General features: G+C 38.5%; 2 protein-coding genes across 4 annotated transcripts in view; one reads left to right on the plus strand and one right to left on the minus strand.

Moving 5' to 3' along the window:
- Positions 1–14216, minus strand: part of LOC124159105 (DNA ligase 3) — a 203857-nt gene extending 189641 nt beyond the window's left edge. The window contains exon 1 of the mRNA XM_046534655.1: positions 14134–14216. The gene's annotated coding sequence lies outside the window, so the exon portion shown is untranslated. The remainder of the gene's footprint in view (positions 1–14133) is intronic.
- The window catches only part of LOC124159107, a 112032-nt gene extending 96859 nt beyond the window's left edge, over positions 1–15173 (plus strand). For 2 of the 3 annotated variants that reach the window (XM_046534657.1, XM_046534659.1), the window contains 3 exons: positions 5449–5687; positions 11752–12004; positions 12411–15173. In XM_046534657.1, coding sequence (XP_046390613.1) covers positions 5449–5687; positions 11752–12004; positions 12411–12493 — 575 coding nt within the window. In that variant the 3' untranslated portion in view covers positions 12494–15173. Of the gene's footprint in view, positions 1–4083; positions 4428–5448; positions 5688–11751; positions 12005–12410 lie in introns of those variants that run through there. The other variant, XM_046534658.1, reaches the window with a different exon arrangement.
- Positions 15174–18558: the final 3385 nt, after the last annotated feature.

Raw genomic sequence — 18558 nt, forward strand, 5'->3', positions numbered from 1 at the left:
GGTACATATTTTTCCGTGAGATGGAAGCTCAGCCTTGCCGTCTCCTCAATAGAGCGCATGCACCGAGAGAAACGAAAAAGCCGCGTCCACATATTTATGACGCATATGGGATGAAATGTCGGAGGTAAAATTTACGGGGGCAATCGAGAAGCCTTCTCTATTCAACACGGAGAAGGGCTCAGGGATATTTATTATTACTGTCGTGAGAAATTATTTCTTTTTTGCTGACCAAACACACGCGCATGTCTCAACATGAAACTTATTTTCAATGAAATATTCACAATTATAGAGATAGATGCAAGCCTTTATAATGATACTACGTGATAGGATCAGTATTATTTCTTTCTAGTAACACAATAGCGCTTTCACAGAAAATTTACAGAAACCCTATCAAGAATTTGCATTGTTTGATTAATTTTATTTGACGAAACATTATTTCCGCCGATATATCATCCAAATACAAACATATCCTAAATAAGCTCTTCTGAAATGCAATATAACATCAACTGAAAATTAAAAATTCGACTCTACTGGCTATAACTGATTCAGAAGGTTTCTTCTTCAGTCATCGCAAATAAACAAAAGCGAAATCGTACCAAGGAAAAAAAACTAATCACATGTTAAAAGTACTTGATTGGAGAACAGGGAAAGAGGTGATTGTACTTACATCAATGCTTACCAATTCCACGTAAACCCCTACTTGGGCCTAAGATTAACGCTTAAGGATGAGACAGAATCCGTTGAGATATCGCGAGGAATCGACAGTAGTGTTTCATCCAATAATTGAGTCATATGACCAAAACTCCATACAAAACGTTTTCCAGGACCAAATTGCTCGTGTTGCAATTAAAGCTACCGACCCTTTTGCCAAACTCATCTTTGCATATAATGATTTCCTTATGCACGCCACAGGGTATAGAAATGTAATGGATCAAGCAGAAAAAAAATTTAGGAAAAATATAAACCTTTATTTTAAAATTCCTGTCAATATGGAAACAAATGGGCACTGAGAAAATTCAGCAATTCCGAATACTTTTAACGAAAGGAAAGCTTTATAAGTAACTTGAATGTATCTTAATAGGACGCAAACAAATTGTAAATTTCCTCGAAAAGTCTTAAATTAATTTTCTCTATTAGCAATAAGCTTCCAAATCTGCAATTCGTCTTTGTAAAAATACCTTAACTTACACACAACTTACAAACGAAAATAAATTATATCTGTCTCTAGGCAGATAGCGCAACGGAATTGTCCCGTGCAACAAAAGGCCATGATGATCATATTTAAACGCTAAAATTTTAGCATTAAAAATTCTAACGTACAAGCATTTTATAAATACAATAAGCTGTGATTTATTGGCGAACTGAAAAACGAATATATGTTAAGGGGCATTTTTGTAAGGTAGGAAAAACACTATGTTTCTCGTCTACGCACAATGAGTATTTGTTTCTAGGAGAAAAGATATACCGTATTAAGTTGACGAGATATCAGAAAGCTTCAAAAAGATAAAAATCATGCCTAATTAGGTGCTTTCATTAGCAGTGAAACTAAGTCAACCGTCTCCACGAGAGAATGCCCTATAGCCAAGATGGAATAAGGGTAAGCCATGATGGCCTTCACCATTAGTTCCACAGGCCAACGTAAGTATTTTCGATGAGAGGCAAGAGTTAAAGATAGTGAATCTTTCAAGAATGTGGAATGGAAGCCCCAAGTCCAAGCCTCAGTCGGCAGAAAATGCCATTCCGAGACCTTGGGGAAGACTGACATCACCAACTTCAAGAGCGATATCAAAGTGGAAAAAAATCATCTTAACATTCTATCGCTATGCAAGGACAAGTTCACAGTCTGAGCTCCAATGGTTTCAGAATTTAAAGATTGGATTGAAAACTGCGAATGAGCATACGCGATTTGGTTGACGAGCATGAAAATGTTTCAACTCTAGAGTTTAAACGTGGTATAAGTACATGGGAAAGGCAACTGACACCAAGGGGTATTTGTACCATGAGAAGAGATAAGGAAGTAAGGGTGGAAAGAAACCTGGCGTCGGCATTAGCCTGCTAATAAAAAGAGGCGCCGAGGGACCACAGCTTCACGTCCTCTCCGACGGACGGAGTGCTGAACTTGAATTGCCCTCCGCACAGCACCCAAGCAGGGATACGAGGACTTCTGAAAAATCTCCATCACCGCCGAGTTAAGAACCCAATCCCATGGGGTAGGAAGCCAAAACTCTAACGACCACACCAACCCGATATCCTACGGTTGTCAACCAATATGACCCATCACACCCCTACAGTTATTTCGGATTATGCCATTTCAATCTTTGCCGTATGTGCATAAGTCATTTTTTTACTATTATAGATATTTACTCCTTGGGTTCGGACGGTTCACCGAATGATAACGCAATAAAGTAATCTCTGATTGAGGGGCAAGACATCTCAAAGAACGAGGCTGGTGCCCTGACGTCAACTCCATGATCATTGAGAAAAACATTTGATGCGAAAAATACAAAGTTTAAGTTATTCTATCAGGATACTGCGAAAATAAACATTGATAACTGAAAAAATATTGCAAACGGAAGTTTTATACGATGAAGGAAGAGATAGACCGCATATTTTCCTTGATCAACGTATGAATGCAAATATGATATTACTATGATGATAGGCAATACTTCAACAGGGGAGACAAATTTTTGCCAATAAACATAGGATCGCAACTCCTTATAGTCTGTATACCGTAGGGCGACGAAAACATTTCTTTGGATGCTTTTGGCAGTTGCCATGTAAACGGTTTTTCTTGGGTATTCAGCCTTTTCGGCATTTTATTTAAGGTCATTAAATAATAGGGTGGTTTCCTATTATTTTTTTATTGCCTAAATCGAAATACTGTTACTCCCAGAGTACGTATTTCACGCTTTTAGATTTTTAAATGACGATATCTATTTTTCGCGATTAAATGAAAAGTGAAAATTTTCAAGCGCATGAAAACGTGACGGCTAAGTATGAATGCCGGGTAAACTCCGTGTGACGTCGTTCTGGTTCCCGCTGCCGCAAGTGAGGTGACCTTGGGGCGAGAATATTGTGCGCCGCTGCGATGCTGGCTGCTAACAGGTAGCAGAGTACCCTGCTAGCAGGTAGCGCTTGGCTTAAATAAGGATTATTAACACCCTATCAAACGAATGAAACTTTCCGACCTTAGGCAGTTTTAATTGGTGATTATTGAGAGATGTTTCCTTGAAGTCTGTGCCTCATGCATGTATTGGTAACCTCAGACGATGTAAAACTCCTATCTACTCGTATAGAAACTAGGTCCCCGTGACGGTACGTGGAGTGGCATCGCATGGGCACCAACCTGGCCTTTTTCAAATGAGGATAAAATTGACCATTACCATTCGTCTAAACCGGTATTTCTAAAACCAAATAATTTGTATGTTATGAGTACACTAATGGTGGGTAACGAATCGCAATCAATGCCTTTCATTTTCTTTGATGAAGGAAACCCCCCTATTAATGTTGGACGAGAATGTGCGACTAATTGTTCCGTTATACACGGTGAATGATCATGCGAATGAAATCATTCGCCGTGTATAACGGCCTATAGACCTGGCAATACTGTGGGGTTTTAATATGATGTTCCCGGTGTCGCTCTTAAGATATCCATTCCTTATTGCTCCAGCCATCTGAATCATAATAATCGGGTCATTTTGACAAAACAATTTGATGCATCACCAAAATATTTCACACGATTACTGAACAAGATCACTTGAGCAACGTATGGGTAGGCTAGTGCCGACGTTGGGTATTTATACACCCTTCCAACCTCGCAAGAAATGACCTGAACTATCGGGAACTCCTACCAGCTATGTACTTAGAATATAAGACGATATAAAAAAATGCAGCAGGGAATCCCTGAGGAAGAAACTTATCTCTTGCTTAAAGATGAAAGTCGGCGACTATTACGCACTCAAACTCCAAGACGGAATACGCGGAAGCATTTTCCCAAACGACACACGTCTCCAGGAAAAATACCTCATTCCCACCAGAATCCTTGTACCTTCCCGTCCATCACATCACAAACCTCAGATAATCCACGAGCGTCACTAGTATTTGTTTCTCAACACTTATCTACGATCCAAAGGTTCCGCCCTCACTCACTCGCTTTCCAACAAACCCAACATCATTACTTTCTCACGCGGGCTAGCATAAACATCAAGTGACATAAACTGGTATAGGGAGCTGTAGGCGTGGCAAGACGTAACCGAGGAGGGACAGAAAAAGTGATAATTCTTCGGTGGCAAAAAGGCGGAATGAGCCGAGCGGAGCTACGGGATTTTCTCCAAAGCAGAGCCCTCTCAACGAATTCCGAATGCAGAGGAAGGTGAAATAGCATTCATTAGAGGAGGGACGGAGATCAACGATTATGCATTTAGCCGGTAAATAGCCATTATGCTAAGCGAAAAAGGAGCTGCCAATGAATCTCTAATCGAAATTTTCGCCTTGAGAGGATTTATACCTTCCTCTAGAGCGATCGCATTTAGTCTTTTCTGGCGATAAATCGCTCGCTTAAAACTTAGGATATCATCTTTATATATTCTGACATTCAGGGTAAAACATTGCCAGCATTTGCTTATTTCTCCAAAATTAATATAAAATGTACTATTAAAAATTGCCTCCAAGAAAATGGTGAAGCCAAATTTTCAATTTTGAAATACAGGCCTATGTTGACCAGGGTCAAGGCATGAGCAATACAATTTTCAAGATGGTATCACACGTTTTAAGCGAGAAATTCGTCACTTAAAGTGGCCGGGAGGATTGGAAAAATTCACTCGATCAGTACGCCGGATTAGATAATTGATGTGAAAATTCATCCTGGAATAGCAAAGCCAAAGGTCCAGTACTGCGTCGTTCCTCCTCTTCGTATACTTCACCCCTCTATTCTTTTCCACACCCACATCTCGAACGCCTCCAGTCTTCTCTCCTCTTCCTTCCTATGTGTCCAAATCTCATTCTATTACTTTACATTTGAAATGATATTTTAATCAGCCAACATTATAATGCAGTATCACTGAAGAACACGACGAATTCATCGCGAGTGATTCATTAAAATACTTTACTAAGTGTTTCTTTATTTTCATCATTTTTGCGGGGATTGGGGTTGACCCCTTTTGTCCCATAAACTAGTCCTAGATGTTGTCTACCGAGATAAATTTGTTTAAATCTTCTGATTGCCATCCTGGTCTTCATATTCATGCTTTTAGGCGTTTTTCTGGTTTTCGAATCTTGTTGCAAGGGTTGATTTTTCACAAGAATTCCGATCAGTTTTAGATACCCATTCTCATCCTCCTTCCTAAGTGTCCACGTTTCAGCACCGCAAAGCGCTACAACGGATACCCAAAATTCGCACAGCACAGCTTTTACGCGAATCCTCTTATCCTCTTTTATCTTTGGCCACAGGTATGAGCGCGGGGAGCGGTGTTGGCGTGTCGAGGCGGCCTGGCCACCCGTTCAGGAGTCATCGCATGAACGTGGCCACCCTCCTCCTGCTGTTGTCGTGGGGCGTAGGTGGAGGAGTGAGGGCCATGCCGAGGGGCCTGGCGTCCCCGTCACAGTTCCAAGACCCCGCCGCCTCCCTGCCCATCCTTGACGAGGTGGCCGTCGCCGAGATTAGGGAGCACCTGGCCAATGCTGAACCGGTGAGTGGTGGGCAAGTAGTGTGAAATCAATGGTTTGCGAGGTTACTTTAAGGAATCGAGACATGGTTGATTAAAAGTAAACTTTGTTGCGTTCCTCACAATTTTTATTAAAAGTCTGGACCAGTTTCAACTTTTCCAGGCCATTATCAAGAGGTGAAATAGATATGAAGACTAAGCGGTACGTACAGTTATATGTAGGATCTCACATCCATTGAACGGGGGAAAGGGGGGGGAGAAGGGGCACTTAAAGGACGGTGATGAGTAGGTGATTAGGAAGCTATGAATATGGGGGGAGGGAGAAAGGTCAATAATGGTAAGTGAACAGGCAAACAACTGATGGGTCAGTGCCAACATATCTGACTATGGGGGTGGTGATGGGGGACGGGAACTGAATAAAAAGGTGAGAGGTTAAAAGGGATAAGGTTATTTTTTAAAAATAATTCTTATATACCTTCAGACGTGATAAAATTTCGAAGTGTGAACTTAAGCCCAGGGCGTAATTTTGGTCGTTCCGCGTTCCGGCACCTCCCAGAGGAAATAGGATCGTGTAAAAAAATCGAGCTTTTATTATTTTGGTATAGTATATTCTTCATTGAAACTTCAATTACAAGTTAAATAAAATCGGTCGTTTACGGGGGTGGGCTTGTATTTGAAAATTGTGTGGATTAAACGTACCAAACATGCCCTGCTTATGCCCCGTTCACAACAACTTAACTTGGCGGAGCCCTTTCTTGCATTCTTTTTGATGCAGGGATGTCAATAGTTCCAATTCCGCCAACCCTTGGACTTCTCTGATCCAAAAGAAACGAGTGGTCTATAATAGGAACCTGTTTTCCTTGGGACAGACATATTTGGGAAAGTTGGCACATTTGCAGATGGATATATCAAATAGTTTGTAGCCTCCTCAGTTAATGACTTCAAAAAGTCATCCTTTGTTTGCTGAACTGCCGTTTTACTCTTCAGGATTTTCTTTGCCCTATTGTGTTCATCATGCAGCATGAAATGAGTTTAGTTACTCTGGTTTACGTAGCTGCTGGAATAGACTCTCTCTTCCTAATAACACAAACTTGGATAGAAACTTCAGTGATATCTTCTTAAGGCCGTTTTACACGGTACACGGAATTGCGCAGTCTGACGGACGTGTGAAGGCGCAATCAAAATTGCGTCGTGTAAAGCGGTGAATTGCTAGAACACATGCGAGAATGCGTGGATGCGAGACGGCAAAGTAGCCCCTGTTCTAATTTCGTTCATGCATTCGCGCAATTCCACGCCATTTTAGAAATTAATGTAGCTCTAACCTGCGCAATTCCGTGTACCGTGTAAAACGGCCTTTACACAGAAATGAAGTGAATACAGCTGATGATGGCACAAAAGAGCATGCTCCCACCTTTATGACTATCTTTGACATTTTCAGACATGATTTTCACGTTTTTGACTGAAAACATACCTATTTCGTGTGATTTATCACATGCAGAGAGTAAAATGAGGTGTCGTGTTGAGAGTTGCCCAACCCACAAAAGTTGTTTTTGGGAACACGATTGAAGGTCATTTTCTTTATAATTAAAAGCCATATGGCTGATGTATTTTGTCAAAATTATCAATTTAAGTCCAAAGTTACACCCAATGCAAAAATTGAGGTCTCGCTCAAACCAAATTTAAATTATTAACTTTTTTAAAACGTTTTTCGCTAAGAATTTCGAAATTTTAAGGCAAATTGGCGGACAGAAGATATTTACCGATTAGGAAAAAAGCATAGTTGTAATACCCATCCTGGTACACAACTTATTCCGGGTATTTTATTACTGTACCTTAAATCACACGGTAAGCGGTGAATTGCAGGTACTTAGTGTTTTTGAGATCAAAAGAAACTTATTAAACCAAGTTTGCAACGTAGGTATTTTTTTGTGAAGCAAACACCACCCATATTCATATTTCATTTGAATAAAGAAAACTCCACACAAAGGGTTTCTGTACTTGAAAACTATTTCCATCATTCCTTCTCCGATAGCTCAAAACCCATTTTCTGCACGGGTAACAACAAGCGTTTATACGTAGAGTGGCAACTGGTACGTAATAGATTTCACAACAAAAAAGATATAATTTTACAACCAAAAATCATAAAATTCGATGCTAAGGAGTCTTAAAAGCAACTAGGAGTCACCCAGAAGTTCTGATTGTCTACTGCAATACCTACAACCGGCTAAGGGTTCGACCTCCTGGGAAATTACATACACCTGGTTTTCAATCGAACTTAATAATGCAACGAGCACATAAAATAGAGACTAATATCCATGGATAAAATGTAACTGCACTATAACATTTCAATGTAAGAAGCGGCTATTTTTCAACACTGATTTGAGATTCTCCGAAAAGTGACGAGCCAAATCACATGACCATAAGATGAGACAATAATTTAGAATTTTCGAGATTATACGATTCGCTCTAAAAATACTGATGAGGAAAGACTCGTATTTTGAACGGCAAAAGTGACATCAACGGATGACGAAACGGTCACATGCGAGGGATTTAATCTGCCGGCAGCTACGTGTGTTTTCGCTCGGGCGAGAAAGAAAACGGCAGATATGAGCGAGATGAAGTTGATGATGCGACAAAGCAAGACGGCAAGCAGCGTGGAAGATCAACAACGCTTTGAACTCGCTTAGCAACCGCCAGGGGGCAAGCGAGAGAGACAGAGAGAGAAAGCCAAATCGCGCACTTTTCAAGGATGTCGATGACTTCACTTAAATTGGATCAACGCCGATCACTCCTGTTCTATCTGGTTATCTCTCCAGCGACACGCTTCTTTTTTTTCGAATGCACTCCCTGCCCTTAAGGATTCTTAACCGGAAGCGGTTCAAATACAAGAAAATCTCAGCCTAGCAAACACCAGACAGTTAAGGTAGTTAGTGCGGCATCGGCTCAGTCAAGTGATGTACTCGGGCTACCTATTATTTATGCAAAATAGTCGCAAAAAAAACTTCAAATAAAGAAAACATGATCAGGAATGACGTGTGAGTGCAATTTTGTACCTCAGCACGATGAAAACGTCAAAAATGATTTTTAAAAGGTATTTAAAGTTGTCCACTTGACTAGTTTCAACACTGCTTCTAATCTTTGCGCACTGAACTATTGACGACGCTTTTGACTAAATATTGACAATCTAAGGGATAAATCCTAAATTATTATATTTATTCATAAACAAAGGATATGTAGTACGTATGTGAAAGCCAAAAAAATAAATATATTTGCGAAATTCGGCGAAGTCGGAACCGTGGTTTTCGATGTTGGCATTTGAGATTCCCAGCCGCCTTACCAGTTTCAGGGGCAATTTTTCGCAAATATTTTTCTTATTTAATCATGAAATTGTATTTTCCCGTACATATTTAGATTCTTCAATAAATTTTTCTTTTAATGAGTGCCGTCTCAACAACATCTTGTTACAAACAACTTCGCTACCTCGAAAAAACCATATTTCTCCACATGAGCCCGAGTTAAATTATCCTAATTATACCGTCAGATAATTCGAAAACATCATTTGGGATTCCCTTTTTCTTTGGATCATTTAAAGTGCGTCTTTCAAAGAATATGTGACCAAAGTTTCATCAAAGTCTTGTAACTTTTACCGAGGAGCTGTAACTATGTTAAGGTTTCTGGATTCATTTAAGGACATTCATTCATTTTTCATCGAAACCCGGGTCGCTTTATGCAAAAAAGAAGCGGTATAAGTAAAAGTTAAGTAACCAAGAAACCTTATAATGGAATACCACACAGTAAAAAATGAGTTCGTGAATTTTTTAAACTTACGTATACTTCAATTTAATTTTATAAAATTAGAGACCAACGCCTAGAATTCACACTAAAATATATATGCCGGGTAGCCAATGATTTTTCAAACAGAAATTCATATACTTTCCAACTTTTCAGTTTTACCATACAAGAGATAAAAATGTAATTATTGGCGGATGAATTTTACACGAAAATCGATTTGGGAGAAATAAAGGCGTAAAAATGAATTATTACAAGCACGAAAAAAAATCTCTTGGGCGACATCTTGAACTAGGGATGCCCAAATATCAAAGACACACACACGTGCGTAAGAGAACACGGAGAAATGATCCCTGGACTGATCACCTTTCCAGATTCTTTTGCCATTTTCTCAAGGATTCCATGCACAATGAAATTCCTAGACTTCCCTGACTAACCTCGTTTTCAAGAAGTGGCCACCCTGTATACAATAAATTAAGCCGCACGGGTTGGGAAAACGACACGCGAAAACCAGCAGTTACAACACTATTTGAACTTAGTCTTCCGCATAAAGTGAAAAGAGCCACCGAAAAATGAAGAGAATTTGTCCATGCTGTGAAATTTAAGGGTCATTTATCCAGCATGAGCATTGTGATGTCAGCGTCCAACCTTACAGAATCTTTCTTAAGCAGACTTACAATAACATCAATTTCTTTACGAAGAAAACCTTAGGAGCAGCAATCGTACGAATGACAGAGAACTTCAGAAATGAGAAATTAGGAGTTTACTAATTGTTATTGAAAAATCTATATTTGATTTTCATCTCAGAATAAATGTCGCAAATAATGTGTGTACCTACAATTTTCACTCATCTTCCTTATGCATCAATGAGGACATATGCATGAGTTTCGCGACAAATGTAGATAGAGATTTTTAGAGTAATCATAAACGTTAGATTACATACGCTAACTGGTTGAGGCCATTATACTGTAGAATTTCATTATAAGGAAGGAATTTAAAAACTTCGCTTTCTACAAATTAAACTTTTGTTTCCGGCTAGTTTCGATAAACTGCATCATCCTCCATACTAGTACAATAAATCCATACTAATAAAACAAATTACACTAGTATTAGGAAGACAATACAGACTAGTCTTAGACAGTAAAAGCTTAATTGTAAATAGCAAAGTTTTTATTTTCCTTAACGTTAGAATAATTAAGATTACCGGAAGGAAGATAAATGACTTAGAATTAAACTAAAATACTGAAATGAGCAGCAATGAGGTAACAAAGGGGAAGAGAACGGCTCTAACAAAGTAAGGGTTATACAAGAAGAACGAGAACGCATGATAACATACTTTTTCTCTATCTATGATACATGCTAGATGTGACGACAAGCCCATATCAACATCCCTAATTTTTTCTTCGAAATAATCAGCCATGGCAGTCAGCATAATGACGACTATCCTCACGTTGAAAGTTTAACTCATCATTTATTGTCACTGAAATGGCCATTGTTAAAATAAATTCATCTCCGCAGGCTTTTGTTTCCGAATTCTGCCTGCATTTTCAAAACTTTTTAACGCTGGGGTTCAAGCGTTAGTGGTCAATGTTATTCGATCTCGCGATTATGAAATACAATATCCTTCTGCAGATTCCCGCACGATGGAAATTCGATTTCGAAAAAGTAATTTTATCGGCCCATAATTAACAAATAGAATTTAAGTTATTTGTAATGTAAGAATAATCGAACAATTACCCTAACTACACAGCAAAAGCAATGACGAGATATCAGCGCCAGAAATCATATGACGGATGAATGGTTATTTCCTTGGTGTTTCAATAACCTCCACCCTTTATCATGCACAAATATTGGGACTGTCCCGCCGAAATAGGGAAGTGCGGTTACTAACTAAAACAAATAATAACCCTATAGGATGGGAAAATATCCTCGGGTTTTACACCAGGTACATGTCCTTTAAGACCACAGTTGTGCAGGAATACTTTACCATAATCCTCTGGATTTAGCTGAGACGTATAACCCGGGAATAATTTACTTAAGGGAAAAGCCTGAAATCATTCGAAGTGAGATCTATTGATTTCCCGGCGAATATAGTTTAAAAAAAAAAAGGCTATTCGGACTTCTCTCCGAGTTCTCTCTCTTCATTTGGCCTGAAATCTATCGTACTCAACTGGTAGTGTCCGAAATCGGCTTCCATAATTACTTGAATCAGACCGTTATCGATTGAATGATTATAATTCCAGGTTCGCCCGTACTTACACGTTGCATATATTTTATTTCTTCCATATCGCGGGAGCAGCAAGAGAGAGAACAGAGGCTGGCATTGCTGTATCAACTGATCAAGCAATACATGGCGGAGGCGGGGGCGACGGGCGACGCGCGGATGGCCATACCACCACCGCTGCTGCACAGCGCCGCGGCCAACCTCAGGATGCACCCCGGGCACCAAATGGCCGACGCGGCGCTCTTGCCGGGCGCCGCCGGCGAAGACGCGTCCGAGGCCGACGACGTCGCCGAGGAAGAGAACAAACCCAAGAGGGTGTCGTCCGCCTGTAAGTAGCCCGACACCACTCTCTTTCTACTGTGTACCGATACAAATGAATGGAAAGACTTTAATTGTTTCTAAATAAAATTATAGATGCTTTCTCACAATCAAAGGGAATAGAAATGTATTGCGATACTATACTTCTCGTAAAAATATACTGAAATCATTTTGATTATTAAGAATCAGTTTTTTGCGGAATCCAATGGCAGCATTAGCTAACTAAAATCGGGTTACTTTGGTTGTTGCTAATTTCTAAAACAATTAAGTTGTTGTTTGCTGGTTACACACTTAAGGATGATGATTATTCTCACTAAATCAAAATAAGTTATGAGTGAGGATGTACCCGTTTTTAAAATTCCCTAAAATATGACATTTTTCTAATTACTGATATAGATTTTCTTGTTCCTCGACAGATATGTCACTCTGCCACTTCAAGATCTGCAACATGGGACGGAAAAGAAATTACCGCTACCCAACCCCTTGGGTCCGAGTTTAGGCTTGCAGCGACTGGGAGGAAGCAGTGAACCGCACCGGATCGCACGTTGATATTCCCTCTCCAGACTCCGAAGAGAATGTTAACTCCAACACCCTATCCCAAATACAAACCCTCAAAGCCACACCCCTTACTCGAAACACCCGAAACGGAACGGTCGTCTTCAAAACCCTAACAAAATAAATTATTTCTCATCACAAGAATCACCCTATCCAGATCTCTGAGGTGAAATAAAACAAAAATTCGAGAACACTCATCATGGGCGGTGACTTAATAGAGACTTCAGGATGTATTAAAATTATACTGAGTTTTTCAAAATATTGAGCACGATTTAACTTTAAACAGAGTGAAGAAAACGTTAATTCCCACAGTTTTTTTTTAATTAATCACCACATTTACGCACATGCATTTCGAAAAAATGTGTAATTAATTTAAATTTGATGACGCGCACGGAGAAGAGTCCTACGCATCTATAGGAATGAACTTAAACTATTCACTTCCTTCCCAAATTGGTCCTATTTTATGGGGCAACAGTTTCGGGAAAGATCCGAATAATGGACGTTCAACCGATAACCCCTGAATCCTTCGTAACAACATCAATTGGACTTGTTAACTCTCAGCACCCAAAGAGGAAGGCTGATTTAAGCAAATTACACTAGACTTGACCCCCTGCCACCGAGACAAATTTCTGGCTACGTGCCTGGGGCAGCAGAAGAAGGGGAAAGGAAAAGTGAAGGTTTTTGTGACCGGCCGAGGAGGTCGATTTGATCCACTCGCGAAAAAACAAAAAAGAAGAGATAAAAGGGCGACAGTATTCGCGCCCTTGCCCTTTGACCCTGAGAACACAAACTGGCTATAGAGAGATCAGGCAGGAGATCAGCTTCCACCCCCCGCTAAGATGGCGACTGAGACTAGCAGACTCCACCCCCACACTCAACCCCATCAGATGCCAGCGCCGTCGCGTGGGGTCCGGTCAACAACCTGCGATGACTATCAAATACTACTAGCCACGCGGACCACTGAAATTCACACAGGGGGACGACGATGTCACGGATGTAGGCTATGGATTTGCAGATACCATCCAGTAGGCGATGCCAAAACATTCCTCGCTAGATGAGACAGCACTGCCTATAGTTATAACACAATTTAAAAGTTGGGGATATGACTAGTGAGACTTCAGCACTTCTAATAAGATTTAAAACGGTGGAACAGCGAGAAATCAGCCTCGCATACACATACAAAAACATTCGTCAATAGATGACACAAAGTTGCCGACTGTTAAGGCCTGGTTTCACGGTACAATAACCCGCAAGAGTTATTGTCTGTTAGCGTGAATTTTTTGTGTGGAGCGGAACGGAACATGTACGAATGCATGGGCCAAATTAATGGGCGTTCTCTGAGTTGCAGATTAAAAAAATATCCAAAATGAAGACGAAAATATTAAACAGTGGGGAGGGAATATCTCCAAAATTCAGAGGTCCTCATCTTTCGCGCCCTTAAGCACCCACGTGGATACTTTGACAACATCCAAGGAACCAAAGACAACTCGGCCCACGGAAAAGCCTTCACTGTCACTCCCTACCCTTTGATGTGCCTGCAAAAAAAAGAAGTCCGAGGAGAGAAGGATCGGAGATGGTACTTACCTTTCACTCACCCCTACCGCTACGGCAGCTTCAAAAGAAACCCCTTCCCCTCCTCAAAACCCTCAGTTGACGCGTGGATCCGGACAAATGGAGAGACTGGGACTGTGGAGAAAGTGTATAGCAGTGCGAGATTGAGTTAATAAATCTTAGTGATATTCCGTACATAGAGTGCATAAAAATATCCTCAATACAATCTGATGCAAACAAATTTGCATGTTAAATTATTGAATTCCAAAGTGTATATGTGTTTGTCCAAATTTGGTTACCACTAAATTATGGAGGAGAATCAAAGAAAAATGAAGGCAATGCAATCAAGTAAACGATAGTATTATTTTCTGATATTTTTTTTAGTTTTGCTTGCTTTTTTTCTGATTGGTAAATTATACTATTATTAATATTATTATACATTAATTTTAAGCGCAAGATTACTTAATTATACTTATATAAAGATTACTTTTACCTTTGTTATGGAGAATAAATATTATTTTATACAATTGTAATTTCAACTCAAGCTGGAACTTTTCTAATATTCCGTTTTCACTTATTTATTCATTGTATATATGTTATATTTAAATTTCACGTATTTTAAGTATGGAGTAACCAGCTAGAGAGAAAACACAAAAACAGCAGCAAAATTGGCCATCCATGCTTAATTTCTTCAGAACAGTATTTTTTTTCAAGATAATGAGAATTCTGCGCTTTGAGCCAATCGATCAAAAATATACTTTTTCCGTTTTTAAATAAATGAAATTGGGAATGGTTATAAAAAACGAGGAAAAGAAATGCCACTATACTTGGCATGGAATATGGCCAATCACAGGCATGGGTACCACATTCCGTCAGTGAGTAGAAAACGTTTCCAATTTCAACTCAAAATAAAGCAGCGCAAGGATGGTTCAAAGGCTGTTTTGGATTATTTATTGTTATTACAATGTGTACAGATGACTATCATTACAAATTTTCACTGTGTGTTTTCTTCAGGAATAAATTCTAGAGGCAATACAAATTGATCGCAAATAAAACTTTGTAATAAAATCTCATTCAAGGCTTACTCATTTTATTTGAAAAGAAAAACCTTCCATTTTACCTATTTCAGGCTTACAAGTATTGGATATCAAATCCATCTGGTTCACACAGGAATGTTGCGCTCAAAACTTATTTTTTATTACAAAGTTTTACTTACTTTTCATTCATACCATAACTATGATAAAGCTATTCATGCCTGGTGGAGGCCATATATCAGCATATCTTTCATAAGTAAATCAATAATTTTCTCTGTAAGAGAGGTGAAGAATTTATTTTATAATTTAAAAGCTGTGATATGCAATTATCCATTCAAATTTCAAGTGATTATAAATATCCTCCACAAAAATAAAAGGCACAGGGTAAAGCAACAAGCAAATGCCAACTTAATGGCATTTCCTCTCACTCAAGGGAATTCAATGTGAAAACCATGGAAAATAATGACGATGATGATGCAAAGTGTAAATCATTAACAGCATAGTTGAGTATGATACAAACATGAGACATCTGATGTGAAAATCATCATTATTGAAACTGATATAATTTGAAGTCATTACCAGTATCTACACATTGCCATTCTCCTACGTCCTAATTTTTTTAACTGTAGCCAATCATCACTGCTGCATGGGTGAGGACTATATAAGTTTTCCACAAGGTCGAATTCAACGTAACTGCATACAATAATAAATCATTGCCATCCACTTTCCTCAGACCTCGATACGCTCTTCATCATCCTCACGGCTCATTAACCCTCTTTGTGCGGCGGGCCAATAAATCGGCTCTTACGAAGTTCATTATTTAATTTGTTATATTACATTCTTATTACATTTCCATAACTTATTTCAGTAAACGCAAAAATATTTTGTCAATATTAACCAGTTTAACCGCATCAATAAAAAAAAACTGCATATGGATATGTAATAAAATAGCTTTGTATTGTTTAATTTTCCTAGTTGCTACATTTTATGAAAATATCCTCTGCATTTCTTGCCAGTACCCCATGAAGAAGGATAGCACTGAGAGGGTTAATACTAACTAGGCCCAGAGGATGAATCACAATTCATCATTAGGAAGCAATACGAAGGCTAGTTTGACACAGCTTTTCACTCCACACTCCCTTCAGCTAAGCTTCTCATATTTAAGTATTTCTACACTTTCACATCCTTAATAACCTGTGATATGTAACTCAATTTGGGCCTCCTTCTGCCATCATTCCCATCAACTCAACCATCAAAATGTTAGCAATATTGCAAAAACTGACCCTAAGGAAAATCCATGTAGCATTCATTAATATCAAATGCCAGGAAAGAATAAAATCTTATCCATGACAGCTTTGCCTCTCTTGCATTTTCTATAAATTGTGATCATGACCCATCTTGAACTATTTTGCTCATAAAATAACCAGAGTCACAAAAGGAAATAAACAACTGATAATTATAAAAAAACACAAAATAGTAAAATAGCTTTTAGTTAGCTGATATTATCATGGGAATGCATAAGAAAAACTGATTCTTGATAATTTACAAAAATATAAAAAACCTACAAGTAGCATTTTCAATTTCAAACCCATAATTGCAAAAGATTCAAACGAGCAAATAATGGAAGAGACACAAGTCAGAATTTGGTTAAGGTGTGACAGCTATGTCACAATCCTTTCTGTAAAAATATGCACCAACATTTCCATCATAAGAATTCCATTTATTCCATCAGTTTCAATCCAAAAGATGGGGGCTTAAGATCATGTCGCGGTAAGTGGATAGGAAGAAATAAAGCGAAGCACTGATTGACAGCACAACAGCTATCAATGAAAGGAAGTACAAAATGTGACACAGGAGACCAAAAGGAATAAAATTTGTGGTCTAGCGGAAGAGACAATAAGACGACCATCTGAGTCTAAGAAGGTATTCACCCATTGAAATTTATTAAAAAACACAATTGATTTTGGTATGAAACCATTGGGTGGAATTTATTCTCAGCAATGATGATGCTTCCGCTAAGAAATTGATCTCAGGAAGGGGATCATAGTTACTTCTCTTTTCCGAAAAAATTGCAATGTGTAAAAAAGTGCAATTGATGCAAGGAATTACAGAAAAGTTCCTTATCTTTATCCAATGATGGAAAATTCAAATCACTACATTTTACATAATAAATAATGGCATTTTTCTAACCAAAGACAGTATCTGCAATTCATTAACTGTACACAAAACTGTATTTAAGTTGTATTATGCAGAAGCTTAAGCATAAAATGCGATGCAACATAAAAATATTCACGTCAAACTTTTTCCAAGACAAACCAAAAGAGATCAAATAAGGTAGCATCCCTTAATAATACCTACATCTTCACTGCACGTGTTCAAACCTATTAATGCCATCACTTTGACTTTTCCCACTTAATAGCAAATGATCCATTCACAGAAAAAAATCAAAGCAACAACTCTGACAGCCTAAAAAAAATATACATAAAAAATATTCTTCCCAAATTCCCACCAGGTTGACTTAATTAGGACTTACTTTTTGTTTAGGTTTGTGAGTTCATGGCTTCTAATGAAGAAGAAAATTTTTCAAAGGCTGAAATTAGGCAAGGTTTCCTCATCATATCAGGGATAAGAAAATAATAAGATAAGGGTATTAATACTCCTTATTTAAGCCAAGCGCTACCTGCTGGCAGGCAACTCTAAGATACCGCCATGCTCGGCAGCAAGCAGCCTGCATCGTAGCAGCATTCATAGCCTCGCACAGCAGCAGCCAGACGTCACAAAGGCTTTTCCCAGCATTCACACTTATCCTCAGCGTTTTCGCGCTCTAGAAAATTTTCTCTTTTCATTAAATCGCGAAAAATAGATGTTGTCATTTAAAAATCTAAAAGCATGAAGTACGTACTCCAGTAGTATTAATCTTTCTATCTACACAATAAAAAAAAATAGGAAGCCACCCGATTGCATTTTCAAATCGGGAAGTAGAAACACAACATTTTCTTTTCACATTGTTTTAAAAAATGCATTCTTAATAAGTCATTTAGGCCGGCCAGTGGCTAAGTAACCAACCATGATAGCAAGTTAATTGGAATAAACAGTAGAATAAAATATCAGAATTTTTCGAAAAAGGAAAATAAAATTTTTTTTCACCTTTTTGTCAGTTCAAATGAAAAAGCACTTTTTTCAAATAATGAAAATGTTATGTTTATTTTTGAAGTGCCTGTTACTAAGCAAGAGGGAGTTTGACTTCTCATCCCCATTTGTCAACGAAACAAAAGCAAGGCCTGAATTATAAAAGCCCTTCCACATAAATGACAATACGGTTGTTTCCTATTATTTTTTTATCGAAATCAATAGATTATTACTCCATGAGTACGTATTTCATGCTTTTAGATTTTTAAATGACGATATCTATTTTTCGCGATTA

This window comes from Ischnura elegans, chromosome 5, assembly GCF_921293095.1.
Source record: "Ischnura elegans chromosome 5, ioIscEleg1.1, whole genome shotgun sequence".
Classification (NCBI taxonomy): Eukaryota; Metazoa; Arthropoda; class Insecta; order Odonata; family Coenagrionidae; genus Ischnura; species Ischnura elegans.